Consider the following 27,705-nt stretch of genomic DNA (forward strand, 5'->3'; position numbering starts at 1 on the left):
TACTTAAGAAGTGACATATTCTGGTCGCTTGCCAGGATTTCACAGCAGTGATTGCACTTCCTTAGAAGCTTAGGGCAGGCATGGCTAATGGCCACCATTCTGTTAACTTCTACAGGACCTGTGCTGATAGTGCCCTGGCCAGCTGCATCACCTTGTGGCACCATTACTGTAGAACAGTGGTTTTCAAACTCACATTCCACCTTAAGCAATCTCTATCAGGACATTAATTGTTGTGGACATTTGCTGATTTGATAAGCCATTTAAGGGGCTGGATTGCTTCATTTAAAACTCCATTGTGCCACAAATTGAAATAGAGTTTGACATTTTTTCCAACATTATTAATTGATTGGCCTGCTAAATTGAACTTATTTGACATCATTATCTGCAGGAACTGCAAGTTCCCATATCATTGTCCAGATGTTAAATAAACACACACACACACACTTCAAACTTGTACTGTTCACATTTTTAATTCTCAAAAAATAATTTTGCTTTTTGGGAATTTAAAACGTGATGGCTGAAAAGCCAAAAAATCGATTATGGATGTTTTTGTAACTAAATTCATCATATATATGAACACATAACCATCTAATTATAAAGCATCTTTCATTTTTCCAGGGCAGCCAAATTCATCTCATAGTGAATGGTTTTAGTTGAACTGGCATCAATATTCCTTTGTAAACAAGTACAACAGCCAATTTATGAACCTTAAGATCATACTAACAGCAAGTGAACTAAATAGCCAGTAAATCTGTTTTCTTGCTGTTGTTTCAGTACAACTGTTGATCAGGAAAGAAGTTTGAAAGCTATTTGATTGTATGTTTCTAATGGGAAAGATTGTAAACTTGCTGGCTGATTTAAGAGTACAAAAAACTTCAAAAAATTGATATAATCTTGAATATATCTAACCTGATCTTGATTGTAATACTTTCCTATTGGTCAAAGGCAATTAAGTTCCCTTTTCAATTTTGGTGACAATTCTCTTTGGATGGGATGGTGATAATTTGCCTCATATGTGAGGATAAAGTCATGGAGTTTCTTCCTTTCACTTCTGCAATAAATGTGTAATCAGTTGCCACTGCATAGAGTTAAGTTAAAAGTGACACTTTAAAGCAGCCTAACTCTGATTCTACTTCTTTTGCAGTATGGTTCAGTGGCTGGTGAGGACCGTTTCTATTCAGATTTTCCAGAAATTGACCTTTCTCAGCTGGATGTGGCTGATCTCGATTCAGTTAGCTGCCTTAGTGAACTTCATTGGGACAATGACCAAACGGAAAAAAGTTCCAGCCAGTATAGTACAGATGATTCCGAGCTTTTTGAAGTAAGTATGCATTTGAAATTTCCTGGTAAATATTCTGCAGCTTCAAACTGAGTGAAAAAGGCCCCATGTGGTCCTAAGGTTAAGCACTAATGTATTTTGATATGGCAGATGTGCTGGTAGTTATCTGGCTTCTGCAAAGCACCACTTGATTTATAGGCTAATGGAAAACCAAATCAAAGGGGAGTGTAGATGAGCATGAGTACAACAGAATAAATGGCAAGAATATAGGTGAAAAATATTCAAGGTTCCTTTTATTGTCATAAAAATGTAATATACATGATGTACTTCAAGTTTTGTCTGCTTTAAGGTAAACAAAGAGTCACTGTGAGCATTGCCCAGCACCCCTAACAAGAGGAGAAAGAGAAGAGACAGAGAATTCACTTTCCGCTGCCTCTGCAGATGTATAGCTCTAGGTCCAAACTGCCCTTCAGGAGCCCTGAGTGCCCCTTGAATCCCAGTTCCGATACCTAGTTCCCATAAGCCAATATTCAGCAGACCTCAGCCTCTGTGGGTTCTTCGACCGTGCTGCCCACAGCCTGTATGGGTTAATCAGTGGCTGAACCCTCACTGGTCCACTGCTGTGGTCACCTTCCTGGAGGCTCATCTCCCATTCTTCAGCTTCTCAATGGGCTGAGGGTGGGGGGAGGGGGGGGTGGTGTTCTCCCAACTTCAGGTACACTGTGCCAGACCGCTGCTCTTGGGACTCTGCAATCCCTCATGGTATGCTGCCTAGCACAGGTGCCCCCATCTTGAGCACAGACCTCTGCGGTTGCAGGATTTAAGAAAACACCATCAGCTCCTTTAACAGGGCCATTTAAAGCCTTGATGGAGCTGTCATCATTAGGACCAGGAAATAGGACCCTGCTGATCGACACTGTGTCTCTGCTCTGATGCAGAAGCTCTAGCAACATTTTCTTTTTTTATAAATAAATTTGTAAAAATTATTAGTAAGTTTAAAATTCTGCATACCTTTTTATTTATAAGGAGGAAATGTTGGATAATCATGTTATTGCCAGGCTGTGAACTCTGTACTAGACAAAGGTCAAGGTAATTGAGTATAAATCTAATTAATTTCATTAATAATTATATTGTAAGTGATTATACTTGCTAAATTATTTTTTTATTTTAGTCCTTGTTTGACTGTTCCCACTGCTTTTTCAATTATCAAGGCCTCTGCCCCTTGCAAGAAAGTTTGAAGGACACTGAGAGATGGTTTTCAGCTAGCAAGATTTTTTTTTTAATCAGAGGGCTGGAGTACTGTATGGCATCCCAAATGCAGAACAACCATTTGGAATGGGTTCTAAAAAGAAGATGCACTTTTTTTTAGACACCTTTTCTTTCCTCTCCCTGCAGGATAACACTGGTCCTCAAGTTAGACTCCTAAATTGGGACAAGGCCAATTTCAATAAAATTGGGCAGACTTTAGCAATAGTTGACTGTATGCAAATGTTCGGCACAGCTACCAAATGGGAGGCATTTAAGAGTTCCAGGACCAATATGTTCCCAGCAGGGTCATGACAGGACAGGCAAAGTAAGGAATCTTGGTTAATAAGAGAAAGAGAGACACAGAGCAGAAAGAAAAAGTAGCTACCTCCCCCTAAAACTTCCCAGCCTTTTTTCTCTTTTGCCCTCCCACCCATATCCACTTACCTGTGGGTATGTGCTCCTCCCCTGTTCCTCCTCCCACCATTATAGTCAGGTCCCTGTCTCCTTTTTGCTCATATCCTGACATAGAGTTCAGGCCCAAAACACTGGTTCTGTATATTTGCCTTAAAGAACACTGCATGACCTGGTGATTTTTGTCCAGCACTTTGGTGTATTAAAATATAATCACAGTGTCTGCAGACTTTCTTGTTTTAATTCTGATTAGATACAGACAGACAGATTTGGGGGAATCACAAGAGGGTATAAAGGAGGTAGGAGCCAACATAGGTCTGACCTCCCATCTAGTGAATGCACATTTATGTGAGGTGGCTTCAAGAAGTAAGCCAACATCATAAAGGACCTCCATTACTCTGGTCACAACCTCTTCTCACTGCTACCTTGTCTTCAGGTACAGAAGCTTGAAGACAAGAACAGTTTCTTTCCAACCGCTATCAGGCTCTTGTTACACTGATCATGGACAGTTCCAATACCTCAAAAGGATTGTCTGCACTATTGCAAATTCACTTATTTTAAATGTGAAGATTTATTATTATTTGTTTATTGCCTCTTTTAAAATTAATTAAATATACCGCTGTAGTTTTCTTTTAACTAAGTACCTGTTCAATTGCAGCAAATGAGAATTTTGATGCATTCATACGATGTATATGACAATGAACATTTACTTAATGAAGAGGGGAAATTAAGGCTAACAGATGTGTTGAGATTCCTTTGGCAAACCGTCTAAGTTAGAATTCCAAATTATTTTGTTACTATATCGACAAAAGAGTCACAAGGAAAAGATTAAGTTCCTTTAATGGTCAGGAGGAACTTTTCTGTGGAGAACCAGAAGAGAAGGGGAAGATCTGAAATGAATATTTTCTGATTATGAATATCCAATGCCTTTTAAGACATTTTGAACTCATCATTGAGGATGGGAAATGTTCCATAGGACTGGAGGATGGCAAATGTGTCATAATTTAAAAAGGGCCAGAAGGGAAATCTGGGTAACTACAGACCTGTTAATCTGGTGTCAATGGTAGAGAAACTGCTGGAGACAATTCTGAGAGGTAGAATTTACCAGGAGAAAATTAAGGAGAGAGAGTCGGCATAGATTTGTTCCTGGGAACTCATGTCTCATGAATCTGATAGTTCTTTTTAGTTACAAAGAAGGTAGATAATGACAAGGTAGTGATTTTGGTAAAACATTTGATAAGGGCCCACATGGTAGGTTGGTGTGGAAGATTAAGGTGCATAGGAGAGGAGGCCAAATAGCTTGCATGGATTTTAAAAAATGGCTTAGTGATAGAGGTAAGAGAGGTGTAATAAGTACAGTTTTTTTCAGACTGAGGACTGTAACCAGTGGAGGGCCTCAGGTTTCAGTACCAAGACCCTTGCTTTTTGTAATATACATTAATAATTTGGACAGGATGCTTGTGGTAAGCTGAGTACATTTGCTGATGACATGAAACTATGTGCTGCAGTGCACAGTAAGAAAGGTGACCTGGCTTTGCAATGGGATCCAGATGAGATAGGGAACTTGCCAAAGGAATGGCAGAAGCAATTCAGCGCCGAGAAGTGTGGGGCGCTGCATTTGGTAAATTGAGCTCACTTCAATTTTATTCAGTCCCACGTCAAACAAATCCTGCTGCAAATTGGAGGCACGTAATGAATTGATAGTTCCTTAATAGTGCAACAGCATTTTAGCCACAGGCGTTTCTGACATCGCTCATATTGATTGCATCATCTCTGTTTTACACAACTCAGTACGATAACAATAATAAAGATGCTTTCGCAACACTGTAAGGCAGGATGGCCCAAGGTTCTAACTAGCAAAAATGTCATAGAGTTGTACAGCACAGAAGCAGGCCCTTCATCCCTTTTTCTCATCTATACGAATGTCATTTAACTTCAAAATGTTCATAATCCTTCTGCCCTTGCCTCTTCAAGTGTCTAAATGTATGTTAAATGTGGTGATTGTATCTGATTGCATCTCCTGATATGGTAGTGTTCCAAGACATCAAGCACGGTGTGTGTGTGTGTGGGTGTGTGGGTGTGTGGGTGTGCGCGAGGGTGGGTGGGTGGGTGGGTGTGTGTGTGATTAAAAAAAAAAGAACACAACACCTAAAGAAATCCCCTCAAATTCCCTTTTAAAGCTCTTTTGTCTCCACTTCAACTTTTTCACTCTTCTTTTTGAGATCCCTGTCTTGGAAACAGATTCTGACAATACCTCTCTTGGTTTCTTTTGTTCCAAGGAAAACAAACCTAGTCTATCCAATCTCTCCCCTAACTAAAGAACTCCAATTCAGGCAATATCTGATGGATTTCCACTGCACTCTTTCTCCATTCGTCCTGGACTAAGACAACCAGAACTGTACAGAATGCTGCGGAGGCAGTGTAACCGGTGTTCTGTAAAGCTGTCAATGTTAAAGAAATGGTGATATTGCAAATCAGGGTCTCATGAAGCTGAAAGAGAACGTAATAATGATGGTGTATTTCTTGTCCTTGTGTTAGTGTGGCAAATGTAAGGATCTGGGAGCTGCTGCCATGCATCCTGCCCATAGCACATTGTGCAGTCATGCAGCAGATGGAGATGCTGCAACACATCCTTACTCTGTTATATTGTGAAGTTCTGCAGCTAATGAAGATGCAAATGAATGAAGAGCTATTCAGCAGGTTGTGTCCTGTTTAGATTTCCAGACTGGTTTGGAGAATTTTGTCACACTCCCATCGTAGACTTTTACAGGGGAACAAATTGCCCATCCAAACATGGGTATTTTCCAGGATCCGTTACAAGCACTTACTTGCAATTTTTAAACTGAATCAATGAAGCTAAAAGTAATTTGACATTAACTGAATGGTTTAGGAGCCAGCATTTTCTTGTTACCTCCAGGATCTCTAGGTCTTGAATTTTTTTTTCTAACAGCTATCAGGTTCCTGAACCTCCCCATACCAGCCCCACACAGATCATAAATAACTTTGGGACCACTAAAAGATTTGAAATGTCCATATTTAAAAATTTTACATTAATTGTAGCTATGAAAATTCAGATCTCCTTTCATATTTATTATCTCATGATTTGTCTTTGCATATTGTCATTTTTTTTTTACACACTGTTGTAGTTGATGTATTTTGAGTACCTGTTTGAAGCCATTGAGAATTTTGGTGCAGTTGTACATTGTACTTGGGTGTATTACAATAAACTCTCATTGTCTCATCTCATCTCCCCTCCCTCCAGACCCTAGGTTGATTTTCATCCCAATGTGCTCCAACTTGCTGGGTCTATCTTACCAATGAAGCAGAAAATACCAAGGTTTGATGAGAGAATATTGATTATGTATATTCAAGGCTGATAACTCTCAAAGTTGAGAGTTATGTGGAGCAGTCAGGAAAGAGGGGTTGAGACCAGAGAGTAGATCGAGCATAACCTTATTGATTGGAAGCACAAGGCCTATTTCTTATTTCTCTTCTGTCCGGCCACGTGGACTGATGACTATCAGCTTTCCTTCTTGGCTAGGCCACTTTGGTACCTGTCTTCCAACAATAGATTCACAGACGTAGCACAGAAGCCCAAGTTAGAGCATGCTGTCTCAAAGCTTCAGAGATCAGGATTGAATATTTCCTTCAGGTGTTCCAATGTAAGATGAGAGGGATACCTTGATTAAGGGCTTGAGCCCAAAATATTCATTATGTATGTTACATCCCTGGGGCTAGATGTAATATACCCCAAGTTGCTGTGGGAAATAAGAGAAGAGGTAGCTGGGGTAGTAGCTATGATCCTTGAATCCTCTTTCGCTGCAGGGGACGTGCCAGAGGATTGGAGAATGGCAAACGTAGTCCCCTTGTTTAAAAGAGGTAATAGGGGAATCCTGGGAATTATAGACCAGTGAATCTTACATCAGTGGTGTGCAAACTATTGGAGAGGATTCTTAAGGATAGGATCTATAAGCATTTGGAGAAATAGAGTCTACTCAAGGATGGTCAGTAGGCTTTGTGAAGGGAAGGTTATGCCTAACAAGCCCAATTTTGTGGAGGTAACAAAAGAAATCGATGAGGGCAGGGTGATAAACGTGGCCTACATGGATTTTTGCGAGACATTTGACAAGTTCCCCCACAAGAGACTCATCCAGAAAACCATGAGGCATGGGATCAGTGGAACCTTGGCTGCGTGGATAAAAAATTGGCTTGTAGGAAGAAAGCAGAGAGTAGTGGTGGAAGGAAAGTATTCTGTCTGGGGGCGGTGACTAGTGGAGTGCCTCAAAGGATTTGTTCTGGGATCCCTGCTCTTTGTGATTTTTATAAATGACCTGGATGAAGAGGTGGAAGGATGGGTCAGTAAGTTTGTGGATGACATGAATGTTGGAGGAATTGTGGATGGAGCTGAAGGTTGTTGAAGGTTGCAAGAGGATATAGAGAGGATGCAGAGATGGGCAGAAAAATGGCAGATCAAATCCGGATAAATGTGAGGCGATCCGTTTGGGAAGGCAAACCAGAAGACTGAGCACAGGGTTAATAGTCGGTTACTTAAGAGTGTGGATGAACAGAAGGACCTTGGGGGTTCAAATTCATACATCCCTCAAGGACACTGCACAGATTGATAGGATAGTTAAGAAGGCCTATGGGATGCTGGGCTTCATTAATGGATTGAGTTCAAGAGTAGAGAGGTCATTTTGCAATTCTACAAATCTCTGGTAAAACCACATTTAGAGTATTGTGTTCAGTTCTGGTCACCTCATTATAGGAAGGATGTGGAAGCTATGGAGAGGATGCAGAGGAGATTTACCAGGATATTGCCTGGATTGGAAAACAAGATATGAAGCAAGGTTAGCAGAGCTGGGCCTTTTCTCTTTGGAGTGTAGAAGGATGAGAGGAGTCTTGATAGGGGTCTTCAAGATTATGAGAGGCGTAGATAGGGTGTACAGCCAGCACCTGTGTACTAGGACAGGAACAGCAAACACCACAGGACATATGTACAAATTTAAGGAAAGTAAGTTTAGGGGAGATATTAGAAGTGCGTTTTTTACACAGACTTTTAGGTGCTTGGAAGGCCTTGCCTGGGAAGGTGGTGAAGACTGAAACATTAGGGACATTTAAGAGACTCATAGATGTTGGTTTAGAACTTTTTTTAAAGGAATATATGGGTCGGCACAACATTGAGGGCTGAAGAGCTTGTACTGTGTTGTAGTGTTCTTTGTATCTTTATCTTTGCTACACAACTACACTGTTTGACCTGCTGAATTTCTCCAAAATTGCATTTTTACTAAAGTAAGAGGGAGAAAACTAAGGGAAGATGAGCAGGGGAATATTTTACAGAGGGAGTTGTGAGTGCCCAGAATGAGCTGCCAGGGGTCCTACAGGTAAAGGTTCCATTATTGTCACATAATATTACATTTTAGAACATGTAATATAGATGAAATTCTTTAATTTTGTCTACCGTAAGGAAGACAGAGAGTTGTCACTTTGTCCAGCACCCCTCACAGAAATGAGGCCCCAGCAAGGAACAAACTCGCAACCCCTGGTTTACAAGACCAGTGCTCTAACCACCGAACTATCGGAGCTTCCGGTAGAAGTATATCCAATTGTAGAGTTTACGAGACTTCTAGATAGTGACATGAATATGAAGGGGTATCTTCAGCTGAAATCAGCAGATTTTCGTTTTATTTGGACAAGTGGGCCGAAGGGCTTTTTCCTGTGTGGAACTGTTCCTACAATGTATGTTGTCCACTACTCCCATTGGACAACAAATTAGAAGTTGTGTAAAAAATTGCATACATCAAGATTCAAATCACAAGTAATATCAAGGTGCCAGAAATTCATCTGCTTTGGACATTAGGGTTGTACAAAAGAAAATAAAATGTAAAATTCTATGTTCTCACATTTGGGGTTTAAAGGTCTCGGCAAATGTGTCTAATTCTAATATCTACTTGTACATTTGTAGACCATTGAAGAAGAAAACGAAGCCTTGCTGGCTGCTCTCACTGAGACACTGGACGACATCCAAGTGGATGATGTGAGCCTGTCTGCGTTCAAGGAACTCACAGATGGAGTTGTGACTGAATTGTTGGAAACTGCCTCTTTACCAACACCAGATGGCAGTCCCCCCAACACAAAGGCTGATGAACCATCTCTAGTAAGAATCCTTGCTACTGTTTAAAAGGAATTGGATGAGCCTCTGGTTACCCGCTGCACGGGTATAATGTAGGCAAAATAAGGTCTGAATTTTTTTAATTTTCAGGTTTTAAAAATAGCAAGATAAGCTAGTTTAATTTTTGTTTGTAAAACTGCATGTAACTTAATCACAGCAAATATTAAATAGATTGCTGAAATTAAAATTGCATGGATAGAGTGAGATACAATATATGCCTTTCATTTAAAAATGTTATGGATAATGGCAGCATGTTCCTTACATAATCTTTCAGTTTATATTTCTATTGTCTCCTTGATAACAACCATTCTTTAACATGAACTTCTAATCCGAAATATGGTCTTCAGGCCTTTCCCACTATACCCCACTCACCTTCCATCTTTTCTTTCTCTTTAGCATCCACTCAGGAATGTAGAAGCTCACTACAACTATATCTGATATATTTGACTAAAAGCCTACCAGCAAAAACTGCCCTCCAACCTGTTACAGTTTTATTGTTATATGGTTATATGGTGGGAGGCTGTTCCATTAACTATCAGGCTGTTATTTCTCCCTCTCCTTCCACATATCTAAATATCAAATTGTTTGTCAAAGATAGAACATAGTATATCCCAGTAATTATTTCAGGTTTGGTTGAGTGAAAATTATGCTTGTGTGGTAAAGTTAATTATTTTAATGATGTTTTAATATGAGGTATCAAAAGTAGATAAGATCATATGCTCGGGTCAATATTTCGTGCAGGTTCTCTTTGTGTTGCTTCTTGTTTAGCTTTTGAGCCTTTTGTATTGGAAAAATAAGACCCACTGATTTTTCCAGTGCAAATCTTTGCACCAGCATTGGGGATCATTCTTTTAAAATAAAATAACAGGCGATTGCAAAGTAGAAGTAATTACATTGGATAACAACATATTTTTCAAAAGGTTTGCTTCCTGAAAAAAAATAGGGATTATAATAGACCACATCAAGCTGAACACAAAGATAATTTCAGATTTGCTATATCACATAGGAAGTTGAAGAAACATTAAATTAACTTTTATTGAATTTAGCCTGTTTAATTGCATTATGTATCTCCGAGTCCAGCTCTCACGTTGACAGTACATGTGGCATAACAAATGTGAAGAGCCCAGGGTTTGTTTTCATCATCAATCTTACAACCGAGTTGACTTTCTTAATAAGTGCAGTCACGCTGTGTCTTTGAGCCTATATTTGCCACAAGTGTAACGGAATGTATCGTTGTAATATCGACGAGACATTTCTGCTGTATTGAATCTTCCTGAAAACAATAAGTGCAATTGTTTAGTACTCTGTCTACGCTTTGCCCGAAGAACATATGCATCAACATGCGTTCAATCTCTATCAATGTAATGCACAGCATCTGTGTACATCAGCTGCTTTTATAGCCTATCTGCATCTATCCTGACTAATCATACCCAGGCCTAAGACCATATTTGCATAGCACCCGCAGTGAGAGCATGCCCAGGCCTGCTTGGACTGACCGATATAATGGTAGACTTAAAATGTGGTAGGAAATCACAGAAGTGTTCAGGAAGCAAAATTTTAATTGTCCAGTGCTTTTAAACAAAGGAAATCAAACTGTTTGCAGTCTGTCATCTGAAGCACAAAATTAGATTCTAGGTGTTGTATTATTTCCTGGTGTCTGTTATTATTTATAATATATACTGTTTCAATTTTATTCTGTTTTTGATCAGGTTTTGTGTCAGGAGGCAACTGTCAGTACGGACGTCAACTACTGTCAGTGTGTTTCGTGTCTTTGATGTGCTTTGACGTTCATACAAGAGGATTACTGCAGGTTTTTTTAAGACTTGTTCTGCAGTCAGTCTCTGTCCAGTATATATTATAAAAATCTAACACCAAGAAAGTTTGAAGTATTATGTATCTTTTTAATCTTTAAAAGAGTGTGTTCTAATGTAGCATGTATTTTTTGATAGTTAAAGAAACTGCTTCTGGCTCCACAAGATGCGCATTTAAACTATGAACGACAAAAGGAGATCAGCACCGTGCGCCATGCATCCGGCAGCCAAAAGTCAAAATCCCAGCGTTCTTTCAAGGTATTCGCACATTAACTTTACAGAAGCTCAAATCACTTATAAAGATGATCGGTGCATTATTTGTACTGTTGAATCATTATTTAAGATTTTTCCTAAGTTACATAAAGTGTTCCAATTATAAGTATGATTAAGGCTAATGTATTATCATTGAAATTCTTGTGTATTTCTATATCTATCCGTACGCGTGGAGAGCAGATGAGATTTGGTACATTTGAAATTGTATGTCTTGCATTGTAAACATGAAAAACAGGAAACTTTTGCGGGGGGAGGGGGATTAGCTGCTGTTTTAATGTGATGACCCATTCCACCTTTCTCTGTTTTGTTAAACAAGGTGGACAGCCCACAGGGCAGTAAGCCACGAAGCTCCTGTCAGATTCAGCATCGACCCTTCTCAGAACTGCACAAGCACCTGACTTCAACTGTCTGCCCTCCCCTGTTTAAAACCGAGGATTCCAAAATCACCAATAAAGACCAAAGCCATCCAGTGTGGACCTCACAGTATCATCAGTCACATCACCAGCAAGGTGAGAGTGAGGACGATGGTGATGTTGAGGATGATTGTGTTAATGGTGGTGCTAACAAAGAATTGGATTGCATCAGTGATGGGAATGGGGAACACAAGCAAGGACACAGCGCTCTGCAAAACGGTGCTTTTTGCATTGCATCCATTAAGTCGGAAGATACGGTTGCATCAGCGAACAACAATTGGACTAAGAACTCGCAGTTTACCACAGAAGCAGAATTGTGTTCAGTAGTTGAGCTTATTAAATATATGCACACCTATTCTCTTCCGCCTAGGAAGTATCCACCAGTCAGGTCTCATCAAGGTGATTGCAGCAATGAGAGTAACAAAAAGTTAAGAAGTGACTGCTCTTTGCATAGGTTTATGCACCCCAGTATAGAAAAGCAGAAGCTCCCAAATTCCTTAAATTTAAACATCAGTTCTAGACAAGAAAGGAACACTCCAGATTTATGCAAGAAGAAGGTAAGAAAACTTTCCCAAAGTTCTATACTGAGAAAGCTGTTGGAAAAAAATATTGCAGTGGATGTGAGCAAGCCATATAGACTTCACAATCCTTTGTACCCTGCACTTGTTTGCACTCATTCATCTGAGAAAAGTCATACTGTTCTGCCTCAGGTAGTGGTCAAGCATGAATGTGATAATACTTATTATCCTGAAACCAACAACAGCACACTGAAAAAGGACAGAAAGAAATGCTGCAAGAACAAGGCTGCCAAAATGGGGGGCACAGTAAGGAAACAAGAAAATGCGTGCCTTGCAGTTCGGCGCTCACTAAGATTGAACCCTCAGGTTAGTGGGATCCTGAACTTTGATTTAGAGTCAGTTTCAGCTGAGAGCTTAACTAGAAAAGGCTTGGAGGGAACACCGAAGACAACTGGGGCTTCAAACATGCAGATGAGGTTTGAGGACAAAGGGGACTCACAAGTAGCAGAAATTGAGATAGATCACTCTGGACAGAAACTCTGTGGTGCACACGTTGTGCGTGATGACCAGTGGGGTCTGCCATCATGTAATCAAGTGCAATGGACTGAGGAAAATGACAATGAAGAAAGTTCGTCTACTGCTGACCTTCCTGCAGCTTCCACGGTCCCATGCTCTATTATAGTTGAGGAGCACCGAGCCTTCACTGCACAAGACTTCCCATTAAATGAAACCAAGATGCAAGAAAACAAGACTAGCAGAAAGCTAGGTAATCCTGTTTAGCTATTCTGCTTCATTCTCTTAATAATTACACAAAGCTATGCCCCTAAGCCACTTTTAAAGCTTAACACAGAATTCCTGTAATCTTTTGGAAAATTGTATTCATTTCCATTAATTCAAATGGTTAACTGTTAAAATGATTTTGAGATGCTGTTTATTCTCACTGTTATATAAACCTTTCTCAGGGGACATTTCCATACCAATTACCACTTACAATTATTCTGTTTTATTTGCTTGTTCATTTTCTGCAGTAGGAAGAGAGAATGATCTTCCCAAGCATATGGACATCTTACTTAACAGGATGCTAGTTTGCTGCATTTCTTTTTAAATGCTCATCTCCAACAGTACAGATTTTTTTTTTAAATTTATTCAGTATAGATGTGTTAGAAATTGAGACCAATTAAACAATATTATCAGGAATATTGTGAAAAGGCTTCCATCACATCTTCAGATTCCTGCATCGCCCCTTATTAAATTCCTTAATAGCCTTTAAACTGGGCCATTTCCTTTCTTCTGGAAAGATGGCTCTAAAATCGATAAGGCACCAACTGATCAATGCCACTTTTTCTAAAAACTGGAACTGAACAAAATAAACTCAGTATTTTTCTCACATGTTGCCAACACCATGAATTTGGCCTATCAGTTTCAGTGTTTTCATTTACATTGACACATAGTGAGCTAAATCTACTTTTCTGTAATGTTTTGGGACAGATATTGGACAAGGAGGTAAAGTCTAATGTTTGTTGCAGCATTTTTTTATGTTGGTTGAAAACTATGATATTTATATATGTTTTCATTGTTTGAGATGACGAGAAATAAGCAGGTTAAGGTGGCTCTAATTTGAACCTCATACAATGTACAATCACATGTACACCTCACAATATACCAGTGGACACCAGAAGGTTTTTGCCAGTAGTGAGTATCCAATACCAAGGTCAGGGTTTAGAGGGATGAATTTGTTTTTCACTTTTATAGTACAGGTATGTGCCGCTTAATGTCTCTTTGGGCAACGTCTGACCTCATACATGTCCGTGCTCTCATAATTATTCAGTTACCCCAAGCAAGTCCGCAGCAATTTTAAAAAAACAATCACTAGCTATAGAAAATTATAAACTGTATACCCAAACTGATCCAACTGCACCACTCTCCCTCCCCCCACAGTGCTGTATCAGTCCCAACTAATCCCACTGCCTTGCTCTCTCCCCACAGCGCTGTATCAGTCCCCACGCTGATCCCATGGCCCCCTTGTCGTTCCCCACACTGATCCCACTGCCCCACACTCAGCCCATAACCCCGTGTCATTCCCCACACTGATCCCACTGCCCCACTCTCTTCCCACAGCCCCGTGTCAGATCCCACAGTGATCCCACTGCCCCGTTCTCTCCCCACAGCCCTGTATTGGTCCCCACACTAATTCCATAGCTCTGTGTTGGTCCCCACACTGATCCCTACTTACAAATAAAACATTTACAGGTACACTACAGTATCCCATATAACTTTGCTAAGTATATAAATATGATGTTTGCACACTGTCCACATCGCATAATTCCCAATTTCACAGAACGTATCATGGACATTAGGCAGCACATACATGTATAATAAATCTGAATTATGGATACTAGAATTCTGAAATCAGATGTTTTATACCCTTTACAGTTGAAGAACAATCTTTTTCACTGCAAATCAAAGCTTTTAATTCTCTTCTCATCTCCGGCCCAGCTCATTTGGCATGTTTTAACACGTCTTAAAATGTCCTTTTATTTTGCTTCTCTGGTGTCACAAACTGTTCTCATATGTACTCCAAGACTTAAAATTGTCATTTTTTTAAATTAAAAATATCCTACAACTATTCAATAACTGATGCTCAAAATATTTGAATAATTTACAAAATAACACTGCATGTAAATTGGGCAGTACGGGCTCATGGGCTGAAATGGCCTGTTGCCGTGCTGTATGTCTAAATTTAACAATTTAAATTTAAAATGTGTATGATTAACACTTTATAAACATTAATTTTTTGCAGCTAAACCTACAACTTTGTTGCTTAGCCCAGAGTCTGAAAGGTAGGTGATTTTTTTTTGCCAGAATTCAGCAAATGTAATCCACAATACAGTTTTTTGAGCTGGTTCTTAAAGTTTGAACTTCAGAATCAGAATTTATTGTCATGCACATGTGTCAGGAAATTCGTTGTTTTGTGGCAGCATCACAGATGCAAAATCGCTATTAATTACATTTTTAAAATAAATAAATTTGTGCAAGAGAGGAGAAAGTGAGATCATGCCTGTGATGTCATGTCATCACGTCCATTCAGAAATCTGATGGCAGCAGTTTTTGTACCGTTGGGTGTTTGTCTTTAGACTCCTGTTCTTCCTTCCTGATGGTGGCAGTGAGAAAAGGGCATGGCCTAGGTGGTGAGGGTCCTTGAGGATAGAGGCTGCTTTGTTGAGACACTGCGTCTTGTAGATGTCCATAATGGAATGAAGACTGACACCCATTAAGGTGCTGGCTAAGTTCTCAACTCTCTGTGTAGTCTTTTCTTGTCCTGTTTATTGGCACCTCCATACCAGACAGAGATTCAAATCAGTCAGAATACTCTTCACATACAACTTCAGAAATTTGCAAGAGTATTTGGTGACATACCAAATCTCTTTAAACTCCTTACAAAGTATAGCCTTTTTCATGACTGCATCGAACATGGAGGCCCCAGGATAGATCTTTAGAGATGTTGACACCTGGGAATTTAAAGTTCTTAGCCCTTTCCACTGCTGACTCCTCGATGAATACTGGTCTGTGTTCTCCTGATTTCCCCCCACCCCCGAAGTCCACAATCAGCTCCTTAGTTTTGCTCATGTTGAGCGCAAGGCTATTGTGAAATAAATCAACTAGCTGATCTATTTCGTTCCTGTACCCTTCCTCATTGCCATCAGTGATTCTGCCATGCTGTCATCAGCAAATTTTGTAGATGGCGTCTGTACAGTATTATGTCTAGGCACACAGTCATGGGTGTAAAGCGAGTAGAGCAGTGGGCTAAGCACACATTCTTGACATGCTCCTCTATTGATTATCAGTGAGGAGGAGACATTGTTTCCGATTCATACTGACTGTGGAAGTCAAGGATCCAGTTGCAGAAGGAGGTGCAGAGGCCCAGGATTTGAAGCTTGCTGACCAGTACCAAGGAGATGATGGTGTTGAAAGCTGAGCTGAGCTGAGTCGATGAAAAGCAGCCTGATGCTCATGTGGCTGCTGAATAGGTGATCCAGGGCTGAGTGGAGACCCAGTGAAATTGCATCAGCGCTGTAATGATTGTGGTGGCAGGCGATTTGTAGTGGGTCCAGGTCTTTACTTGGGTATAAGTCAATTTTGGCCATGACCAACCTCAAACCATTTCATCACAGTAGACATGAGCTATAGTCATTTAAGCAACTCACTCTACTCTTCATGATTGATGCCCTTTTCAAGCAGATGGGAATCTCCAACTGCAGCAATGAGAGATTGAAAATGTCTGAACACTTCAGCTATTGGTTGGCACAGATTTTCAGTGCCCTGCCGCATATGCCATCAGGGCTGGAGACCTTGCGAGGATTCATTCTCTTGAAAGATGCTCTGATATTGGCCTCAGTGACAAATATCACACGGTCGCCAGCTTCTGCAGGGATTCTCATTGGTACCGTTTCTTTTCAAAGTGAGCATAAAATGTGCTCATCTCATCAGGTAGCGAAGCATCACAGCATAATCCTTGATTATGGTCCAGTCCACCGATTTAAAGCAGTCCTATAGGTGCTCCTCCACCTCCCTCGACCATGCTTTCACCGTCTTCACCGTGGTGCTGTAATCCTCAGTCTCTGCTTGTACGCCAGGAATACAAGGACAGCCAAGTGCGGGCATGGGATAGCTCGGTAGAATTTCTAAAGCAATACCCACCTCACTCTTCATGAGCTCATATTCATTTAAAGCCACTGTTTAATAATGTCATTGCAGGCTCTTCTTGTATAATATGTAACTTAAAAGTAAAAACAGTTGAATCTGCACCGCCATGTCATGCTCTATACTTGTTGTTGCCATCAGGAAAGAGGTATAGGTGCCACAGGGCATGTACTACCCGCTTCAGTAACAGTTGTATTGAATATTTATTACTGCATTGCACATTTGTTTACATTTCCTTCTTTATATTTCTCTCTGTGTGCAAATCCTTTCTTAAGTAGTTTTTTTTCCCCCACTATCGATAAGTAACAATTCTGCCTGGTAAAAGAATCTCAGGGTTGTATGTGATGTCTGTATGTACTCTGATAATAAATCTGAACTTTGAATTTATCTCATATTTTCTATTTTCAGTGACTGCAAAGAATTTCCTCTTGATAACAAATCTTTTGAACAAGCACTGAGCGTAGAACTATGTGGAACTGCAGGTAAGCACATCATCTAACTTTGATTCTGATGATCACAGAGCTCACTGATTCTGGAGGATAGAGAATTTTGTAATAGACTGGAATGTTTTCATTGACACTTATTTTCATCTAAGAAAATATAGTTTAGAGATGGTTCTTAGATTCAAAGACGAGAGGAAAAACAATTTCATAGAAATGTTTCAGTCCATTAATCTTGTTAAATATCTGATAATTAGACCAAATAATAATGTGAGCTTGTGCTAAAATATATTTTATCATTTTGGCATCCATCATGTATCACAATAAATATCTCAAATCATTAACAAATTACTGGTTTTTTTTTCTGAATCTGCTATGAAGGGGGCACCACTGTGATAATGTGACAAATGTGGGATCATTTTCCACATGCTTTTCAATTCTAAAAATTTAATGAGCAGGACTTTTGAAGCCAGTCGAAATGTATCAAAATGATGGAACCAGAATTTTAAATGAAAGAAATGTGTTCCACAAAGAAATAAAGTAATTTTCTGCAATGATGGTACATGCTGTGTAACTGGTCATAGGCCTTCAGATCCAAAGCAGGAGCATCCATCTCGTGGCCCTGGCAGTCTTTCTGGCACATCAGGTTCCACAGCCATTGAATTTTTAAAAAATCATTTTGACATTTAAAAAAATATAACCTACCAGTTATCAAAAACCGCCATAAAATAAATGAGTTGCACCTTGAGCAAACAGATTAAAGATGTTGAAATTCAAAATGGATATAGCTTCATGTGATTCACTGAACTTTGAATTTACCCAGTGAGTAAATTCTATTGATTTCCTTTGAAAGTTGGTGAAAATAACATTCTGAATCATTTATAAGTAGAAAGTGAAAGTCACAAAAAATTAAGAGTGGAACAGCCATATATGATATGTTCTTCCCCATCCACATGTTGCAAAATGGGGTAATATTCAGAATTCCAGCCTGACATGACCATATACATATTGCTTTTCCCTTTCTCTTTGTTAGCTACCTCAAAATTGTGTTTCTTGGGAATACTATATTATGACAACAGATTGATGTTCTGTAAACAAGTAAATGTTCTTAATAAATTTGTTTAAATTATTTATTAAACTATTCGGGGAATCACGGTTGGCATAGCAGCTAGTGCAATGCTTTTGCAGCGCCAGCGATCAGGACTGCTCTCTGTAAGGATTTTGTATGTTCTGCATTGGTTTTCCCGGGGCTCCAGTTTCCTTCCACCATTCAAAAAGTACCGGCTTGTAAGTTAATTGGGTGTAAATTAGGTGGCACGGACTTGTGGACCGAAATGGCCTGTTACCATGCTGTAAGTCAAACTTTAAATTTATTTCTGGCTGAAGCAGATTTGTTTAGAAGTAGCTGATGAGTTTTGAATGTTTAGATCAGCCATTCCGACCTCCTTAGGACTCTGCTCAAACTTTAAGGGGCCCCTTTCCCTGTGAAGCAGTCAAGTTTAGTTGGTTTCTTCTTTACTTCTCGCGTACCAACTACATAAAAATATTTATGTTACACGAGGTGAAAAGAAAACTGTGAGCATAAAACTGTGGCATGTGATTCCTAAACAAACAGACAAATAGAAAATAATTCTTATTGAACATGTAGGAAAGAAGAAAACATATTACAAATAAAAATTCTTAAGAGTGCAATGGTTTGTACAATGAGTCATTAAGGAACCTTAAGCATAAACTCCAGGATGTGAAAACTTAATATTTTTTAAAGTTCCTTTTTATTATAAAATGTATATTTCAGTCAGATGCTTGAGCTTGATATTCCTGTGCAAGTTTTTTTGATGTCAGGCTCCAAATTGGATAGTGATATTTGAAGGCCCCCCTCTTGTTGTGACATCAAGTCTGTTCCTGGATTTTGTCAAGGAAACTGTCTTGCTGAATCCACATTCAATGAAGTATGTTGAGGGAAAGGCAATGAAAATTATATCAGTCTTTTCCCATAGTTTTGGAAATATATTCGGCAGGTCACTCAACTTATGGTGTACAATTATACCACTCTGAAGATCAATCAACCTCTCTGGAATTTCTCCGTAAACATCAGTGGACTGTTCCTTAGATGGATCTAATATCCAATTATGAGATATTGAGGTTTAACAGTATTTAAATCTCTCCTGCAGATGTGTATATTTGCTTTAGGTGTTCAACAAGAACAGTAAAAGTCATTGTCCTTCAATGCCTTTGCATTCATTTTCAGATTTGGAAATTCTAAAAATTCTCACCATCTGATATTGCTCCGATAGACTTCGAGCTTTTTAAGAAGCAATGATTTCCTTACTGTCATTGAGGTTATTGTGTTTGCCCTATAGGTCTTGTTCAATAAATTGAGTTTGTCAAAGATATGTGCCAGATAAAATATGTGTACCTTTGCTTTGAATTTTTCCTCCATGTTCGTTATGAGAAAGAAAGGAAATAATCATATCTAAATGTGCAACAAAATGACGAAGACAATTTCCTTTGGATAGCTGCCTCATCTTGGTGTGTAGCATCAGCGTCTGGAAATGTATGTCATTTTCTTCACACAGCTACCGGAATAGATTTTCTTGTTTACAGTCTTTATGACAATTGAAAATAAAGCATGTAAACATCCTCCTAAGTTTTGAGCCACTAGGTCCTCCCTATGAAAGATGCAATGAAGAGTAAAGACTGAAGGAATAACCTTTTTCAGGCATGTGTTGAACCCTCTGTATCATTCAATCATTGAGGCGTCACTGGCAACTATGTTCTCGAATGGAATACTGTTATCATTTATGCAGTTCTTAACTTCTTCGAAAATAGTCCATAGAACCTGCTTTTATCCTGGCAAACAACATCATTTCCATCAGCTCGTTTCCATTTCAGAATCTGGCATAAGCTACGAGAAGACAATCGTTTTTTTGCAGAGTGGATTTGTCTACCGGTAATTGTAAAGAGAATTTCTTGGATTGTAATGAAATGACTAATTTTTCATTATGCCATGCCATCCTCTAGAAACAGTGGAATTATTCTAAGGAATTGCCTGAATAGTTCCTTTGGCAGTTAAGTTCATGACGTCAGATATTATTATGGACAATGAAGGCAAAATAAGTGACTCAGTGATGATATGAGCAATTTCAATTTTAGCAAGCAATTCACTTATCTTGTATGAATCAAGAAGACCCTTTCCTAATTTCTGTGACATTTCACTAATAATCTGTTTGAATGTTGGCCTTCTCTTGTAATTACCTCAAAGGGTTTTGAAGTAATCTAAGGGTTTAATCTTTCTTCTCCTTATGTATGGTGTCTAAATGTTGTTTCAACTTGCTTGGCCTCGTGCCTTCATTTGGCAGAGATGGGTTTTGCCAAGATGTAATGAAACCATACTATAAGTATTCTGCTGAATACTGCCAACACTTTTTTTGCCGAGAAACGCGGGTAAAATTATTTCTGAAAAATAACAAAAATTAACTATTACAAAACCAAAGCACTTCTTGCAAGTATTAGCTCAAAAGTCAGCTTAAATGTTATGGAAAATAATGAACACTACATAACTTCTTCAATAATAGCTAGCAGAAGGAGACATGGATTCACTACCCCTCATGAAAACTCAAACCAAAATAATGGCACTTGCGGACGCAAGAAATATGGAGCAAACCTTTTCGGCTTGCACGTTTATTTCCTGGAATTGAAGGCGTTAGAACAAAAGAGGAAACGCTACAGAGAAGGCAATTCATAGCCAAAGCTGGTTCCATGTTGGTCATACACCATCATGTTGAAGCAAGGAATGCTTTTATTATGTACTCCCATTTTTCAGTTCATTTTCTTTTGTATGGGACTGTCACTTTAAGAGAATAGATTTAACCAAACCTTGCAGGTTTTGGAGTGTCTGAACTGACTGCAGGTGGAAGACAGCATGTTCCTAAATTGGATACATCTTGAAGAGTGAAGAAACACAGGTGCAGAGACCACGTGACCAACAGATTCAAGTCTAAGTGCACAATTTTGGTCAGGGGCCATTTTAATGAGACAGCACAAGAGCAAAGAGCTCTTGAAAGAAATACTGTGCTGGATTGACCTCATTTGTGGTTATACACAATCTGTTTGATTTCCCCATGTTACAGGGGAATGAGAATGTAGACTACCTGTCTGATTTCATCCTGTTATAGGGGAATGAGAATATAGACAACCTGATTTCCTCATGTTGTAGGGGAGTGAAAATACCACTGTGACCAAAGAGTGAAGGTCACTTTGTTCAGCTGACCCACGAAAAGGGTTCTGAAAGCAGAAAAAATAATGAGCTTGAATAGTGACCAGTGTGAGGGTCACTTGCATTTGGCTGACCCATGGAAAGGGTTCTGGAAGCTTTGTGACCATCACTTCCTTTGTGTCCCCTATGCTAAAGAAGAGGGGAGTTTTTGGTTGTCACTTGTCTAAAAAGGACATTTTGCTGGAAGTTTCTCAATTAGGGTCTCTTGAGTTAATAAACATTCTGTCATCCCTGATCTCTTTCACCCTCTTCATGAACTGCTAATTCCATCTAAGGCCTGCGTGTTGCATCAGTTTCAAGCCTATGTGTCAATTTCCAAATCTGAACTGCGAACTGCCCTTTGAGAATTGGGCCTTGAGCTGTAGTGGCTTGAGGTATTCCACACACACACATATATATTTGCGCATAGTTGAGGTTTAAGTATCATGCATAGTTGGGGGTTAAGTTAGACACCAGTATATTCGCGCCAAGTTGGGGGTTAAATTAGACACCAGTATATTTGCGCATAGTTGGGGTTAAGTTAGACACCAGTATATTCGTGCATAGTTGGGGGTTAAGTTAGACATCAGTATATTCGCGCATAGTTGGGGGTTAAGTTAAATAGGTGTAGATAAGTTTAGGTAAGTGTAAGTAAATTAGGTAAGGAATTAAATTGTTAATTGATAATTTTAAAATATTATTTTAAATAAAGCACTGTCTGGGCTAATTTATTTTGCTGCTGTCTGGTACGTAACATTCTGAAAGCATTGTTAATTTTCCACATTTATCTAGGTCATCCTAGGCTGTCGCCAAAAGCCTCCAACCTTGAAAAAAAAATCTTGCTTTGCTTGGCAACTATGCAGCAAAGTTCTTTCATCCCCCAAAAGATGTTTAATTCTTTCAGTTTAAATGCTACACTATACACCATTCCCCCCAACCCCCTCCACCTATTAAGGATTTCAGCCCATGGCTCTTCTTTAAGGCGCTGTGACCCTAGGGAGGGCTCTATGGCCCCCATTGAGAATGGCTGGTCTAGATCATGGTGTCTAAGAAGGCTAAAGCTGAGTTTTGTCAGGTCTGCAATGTACTTGCCTTGGAAGAGAATATGACTTTACCTTCAGAGACAGAGCAGATTGTTGTTCAGTGGGATTCTCGTTCACTGCATCACAAAGCTTGCAGGTTCCATGCTTTATGTTGGTTTGTTTAATTGGATGAATATAAATAATATTAGTGTAAATGAATCTCTGATGTGATTTTCACTTCAGAGAGAGACCTCTGTGGAATACAATGTCAGCAGAAAGTGTTTAGTATTGCATGTTGGTAGAAAAATAAATGGACAGACTATTTTTAAATGCGAAGAAAATTGAAAATTCCCAGTGCAAAGGGATCTGGGTGTCCTCGTATAAGGAGTGCCTGAAGTTAAACTTGCAGATTGAGTCAGTGATGAAGGAGGCAAATGCAATGTTGCCATACATTTCAAGAGGAATAGAATACAAGAGCAGGGATATGATGTTGAGGTTTTATAAAGTGCTGGTGAGGCTTTACAGAGTATTGTGAGCAATTTTGGGCTCCTCATTTAAGAAAAGACATCCTAACATTGGAGAGAATTCAGAGGAGGTTCATAAGGATAATTCCATGAATGAAAGGTTTATGATATGAGGAGTGTTTGTCAGTCCTTGACCTATACTTGTTGGAATTTAGGAGAATGGTGGGAGAGGGATTTCATTGAAAGATTTGAATATTGAAAAGTGTGGACAGAGTAGATGTAGAAAGGTTGTTTCCCATGGTGGCAGAGTCCAGGACAAGGGGCCACAACTTCAGGATTGAGTAGCCTCTGCTTAGAATAGAGATGCATAGGAATTTCTTCAGTCAAAGGGTGATAAATCTATGGAATTTGTTGCCACAGGCAGTCTGGAGGCCAGATGATTGGGTGTATTTAAGGCAGAGATTGTTGGGTTCTTAATTAGCCAGGGCATCAAAGGCTATGTGGAGAAGGCCAGATACTGGGGCTGAATGGGAAAATGGATCAGCTGGTGATTATTTGATGGGGAGGGAGATAGATTCAATGGGCTAAATAACCTATTTCTGCTCCCATGTCTTATGGCCAGCAAAGTAAGAACAGTCCTAAACAATATATGATTTTTAAAAATTATGATATAGGAATGTAGATAATGAATTTTCTTTCTGTCTGCTTCATGTTTTACTTGGGAATATTGTATAACATGTTTAATGTCTGGATATGATATTAATATTGGTAATTCCTTTAATGACCATAAAAAATGATGGAATTGATAATAATGTTATTTCTAATTTTCCAGGACTTACACCTCCAACTACTCCTCCACATAAAACTACCAGAGATGATCCTTTCAAGACAGCAATAAAAATTAATTCATCTGCCAGCAACACAAATAACCGATTGCCATCAAAGAATCACTGGAGTTCTTTATCAAAAAGCCTTGTCAATAAGCACCCAGAGCAAACTGAGCTGTACGCCTACCTGAGCAAAGCCACCGTTGCACCGATTCAAATGGAAGGCAAGAAGGTTAAACGGTCGTACACCAGATGCTTTGGCGATCATGATTATTGTCAATTGTACGGGTCAGAAACTGAAATGGAAAAAAATGTTCTGAGACTTTATGAACTTCCAAATTCCAGTAGCCATCAGAATGTAAAGGAAGAGTGTGATAATTATGCACTTGGCGGTGATAAAAAACAGAAGATGTCTCCCATTTCAAATCAAGGACTTAATGATAAGAAAATGGAGATAAGTGAAAAGCTTTCAGTTCAGAGCAGCAATAACAAACCAATGAGAGACCAAGAGATAAGAGACAAATTATTCGAACACTTTGGCTACCCAGAAGAAGCCATCACAGACGAGGAGGTGAAACAAAACATGCTTGAGGACAGTGATTGTGTCTCAAATGAATGTTGCTATAATTCTGAGGCAAATCTGCTAAAAGCGATGAAAAAACCTGGGGCTAGTTCTCCAGATCAAAATCTATCTATTTTGTTGCATAAAACTGAACAGTCACTGCCAAAGGATCGTTTGCATGCTCAAGAATATCAGTTAGATGGAGAAAGAACAATGCCCAGCTCTAACCAACAGCACAAATTAAATTTTGGATCGCCACATGCACAAGCCCGATCTCCGGCAAAAAGGGAATCTGCCAGGTAGGACATTCACAAGAGAATAAAGACATGAAGTTGTAAGGCAGATGGCTTCTAACTTCACCCCAGCCTTTCCTCCACCCCTTTTTGCATTTTCCAGAAATATCCAGAATGACCTATTTTGTGGAGTTAGATATTTATGGTTTTTGGACTGCAGGCTTGTAAAGGCACCATCAAGGAATGTTGCTGCTACACAGGCAGTCTAAAAAGGAATGTGCAGGAATTTTGAGTCAATTCCTGCACCACGATTTATCCTGCAGGACCCCTACAACATTTTGGAGGAAGCCTGCAATGTAAATCATACCAGAAAAATTTGCTGCCAGTCATTCACGCTACTGCATGACCAACTATAGGAACTGTTGCACTCAGGTACTTGGAGACTAGGAAGGGGCCCAGTGTGAACGACCATATGGCCAGTAATTATGCTAATTTTTTTCAGCGATTTTTCTGGACATTGCAATCTAAAAAACATTATTGTCTCTAATAATGAACTCTCCCAGTAAAGATGGAATGAATGAGGCAGATATAAAGCCACAGAAGAATATTTGGACAATGCCTCTCAACCTCTAATCATGCCCTTAAGGCAAAGGATTGGTCAGGAAAGGAGTTGAATGTTTACATGAAATGATATTCACTGAAACAGTCTTGTAATGAGTAAAACTTGACTGTGACTACAAAGTAAATGAGAACTTCAGACTGTACAAATTATTCTGACTGAAAAATCCTGAATGTGCTCTGCTTCCTATAACGCGTATCTTGAGTTGCTGTTCACATTTTAAGTTGTAATTTACCCTAAATGAAAGTTCTAGCTCAAAAGATTTAATGTCCATTTTTTTTGGGATTATCATATTTTTTTTAAATCAAAATTTTGTGTTCATTTTAAATAAATGATCTTTTTAAAAGGTTTAATATTATAAAAAGACATGGTTTAATAGAGCATAGAAATCTACAGCACAATACAGAACCTTCAGCACACAACTGCCTAAATTTTCCTCCATTCCACATAACTAATATTCTCTTAAAAGTTCACATTGCACCTGCCTCCATCATTGGTGCTGGCAGCATTCCATGCTCCTGCCATTCTCTGTGTGGAAAGACTTGCCTCTTGCAACGCCCCCGCTCCCCCCCCCCCATATATACTCTAAAACACTCTAAAACTATGTCTCCTTGGATTAGCCATTTCAGCATTGGGAAAAAGCCTCTGGTCATCCACGTAATCACTGCCTCTCATCATTTTATACATCTCATCCTCTATCACTCCAAGGAGAAAAGACCAAAATCACTCCATAAGGCATGCCCTCCAATCCAGGCAGCATCCTCTACACCCTCTCTACATCCACATCCTTCCTGTTCCAGAACTTTCCTTGGGAGGGATTTGATAGAATGTTATAAAACAATATGGGTGTGGGCAGAGAAGATGGTGTTGATGGAGCGTTCAAGGTACAGAAGAGACAGGTGTAGAGGAACAAAGAATTGGGAGTGATACATCAAATCTTTTTAATGCAGCTTTTGGTTGAGATCTATAATTCAGTGCTTGTAGATGGATTAGAGATAGATTCTACTATGGCCTTCAAGAGGGAATCACATAAATATATGATGAAGGAAAATTTATCAGGCAATGGGGAAAGCTGTTTTGGTTGATAACTTGGGATTTGCTATTTAGGGAACCTATGAGGACAGATGAGTCATTTGGCCTCCTCCTGCACTGTAACCACGACATGCAACAGTCTTTATTTTGCAATACTTAAATTGCTTAAAAAGCTACTTAACTAAAAGTTGGTTTCTTTTAGTTTTGTTTTGCTTTCTGAGAGAATTCTTCAATATAATTGATTAACTGCCAAACATGCCCATTAATATCACTGGTTCACTGAAAAATGGTACGAGGAAAGATGACATTCAAATCATGTTGTGGGCAGCTTTTCACAAAGTCAGGGGCGAGTACTATTGCCTTACTGATGACCAGAAAATCTAGGCTCTTACGTTACAGCAATCTATCATTGTAAATGCTTTTCACTACACTATCCATAAATGTAACAAGTGTTACATTTATTTAAGATGTAAAGCCCATGCAAGACAGTAGAAATGGAGCTTTTCAATTAAATTTAAAAATAGAATATTGTGAACAATCTATCATTTTTAAATATAATATATAATGAAAGTCATGCCCGACTGGATGCTGATGGGATGTTTTTAATGTCACAAAGTTTATCAAATCACCTGCCTGTTCAAGAAGTTACATCTTTTTATTTGTCCAATATTTTCCTCTTTTCTAACTTCAGGTGAAATGTATTTCCAAGAGTACTGATAACATGCAGCTTTTGCCCAAGAGATATGGTTTTGGTAGGAGTTCTGAAGATGGATATAGCCATTTATTCATTCATGGAAAATATTACAATTGAACTGTCTGGCTGGATGTGTGTCTAGAGCATCAGTGTTTCAGAGCAGGGATAAAGCTGATTCCTATCATCTCCCTCTTCACCCTGTTCCTGAACCTCACACTAGCCTGGCCCTCAAACCTAAGGAACTGGGGGAAAAAAACGTTACCCTGTGTGATTTTAAATACAAATAATAAATCAAATATAGATCCTGTTTTTAATTATAACCTATTGTATCACTTTTTAATTAAATGTTGCAGTCTCTTTCATTGAATTGTATTTATTGATGTACGGTTTTTTTGACATCATGTTTGGTAAAATATATGTTGTAATGTATTTGATGAACTAGCTTAAAGTAAACGGATCAGGGTCTGTGAATTAGTTCCATTAGGCCCATTGTATCCACCAATATTAGTGTTTCAGCTAAGGTTACATAGCTTCTTCAAGATATATTGGCATTCGAGATTCATGTATCATCTGATTTTAAACTTGTTGATGCTACCTGCATTGCTTTTTATTTCTGAAAATTCGACAGGAATGGCAAACACGACAAATGTTTATATGGAAAGCAAATTTGGAATGAAGAGGACTTTGAAAATGCTAACCAAAGGGACAGAAGGAATAAAGCCATGGTAAGTTTT

The 27,705-nt window shown here is 39.1% G+C and overlaps 1 protein-coding gene and 1 long non-coding RNA gene across 7 annotated transcripts in view; one reads left to right on the plus strand and one right to left on the minus strand.

Annotated features, from left to right (window-relative positions):
- LOC138743411 (peroxisome proliferator-activated receptor gamma coactivator 1-alpha-like) overlaps window positions 1-27,705 on the plus strand; it is a 124,586-nt gene that overhangs the window by 89,062 nt on the left and 7,819 nt on the right. Inside the window, exons 2-9 of one of the 3 annotated variants that reach the window (XM_069898771.1) lie at window positions 1,145-1,321; window positions 8,901-9,092; window positions 11,057-11,176; window positions 11,508-12,888; window positions 14,923-14,962; window positions 17,232-17,305; window positions 23,837-24,692; window positions 26,969-27,331. In XM_069898771.1, coding sequence (XP_069754872.1) covers window positions 1,145-1,321; window positions 8,901-9,092; window positions 11,057-11,176; window positions 11,508-12,888; window positions 14,923-14,962; window positions 17,232-17,305; window positions 23,837-24,692; window positions 26,969-26,972 — 2,844 coding nt within the window. In that variant the 3' untranslated portion in view covers window positions 26,973-27,331. Of the gene's footprint in view, window positions 1-1,144; window positions 1,322-8,900; window positions 9,093-11,056; window positions 11,177-11,507; window positions 12,889-14,922; window positions 14,963-17,231; window positions 17,306-23,836; window positions 24,693-26,968; window positions 27,332-27,599; window positions 27,697-27,705 lie in introns of those variants that run through there. The other 2 variants (XM_069898770.1, XM_069898772.1) reach the window with 2 other exon arrangements.
- Window positions 10,118-27,705, minus strand: part of LOC138743414 (uncharacterized) — a 63,990-nt gene continuing 46,402 nt past the window's right edge. For 2 of the 4 annotated variants that reach the window (XR_011344864.1, XR_011344863.1), the window contains exons 4-5: window positions 24,019-24,127; window positions 10,118-10,380 (exon numbers count right to left, since the gene is read on the minus strand). This is a non-coding gene — a long non-coding RNA (uncharacterized lncRNA). Of the gene's footprint in view, window positions 10,381-19,037; window positions 20,720-24,018; window positions 24,128-27,705 lie in introns of those variants that run through there. The other 2 variants (XR_011344866.1, XR_011344865.1) reach the window with 2 other exon arrangements.

The sequence above is a fragment of the Narcine bancroftii genome, chromosome 9 (genome assembly GCF_036971445.1).
Source record: "Narcine bancroftii isolate sNarBan1 chromosome 9, sNarBan1.hap1, whole genome shotgun sequence".
NCBI lineage: Eukaryota > Metazoa > Chordata > Chondrichthyes > Torpediniformes > Narcinidae > Narcine > Narcine bancroftii.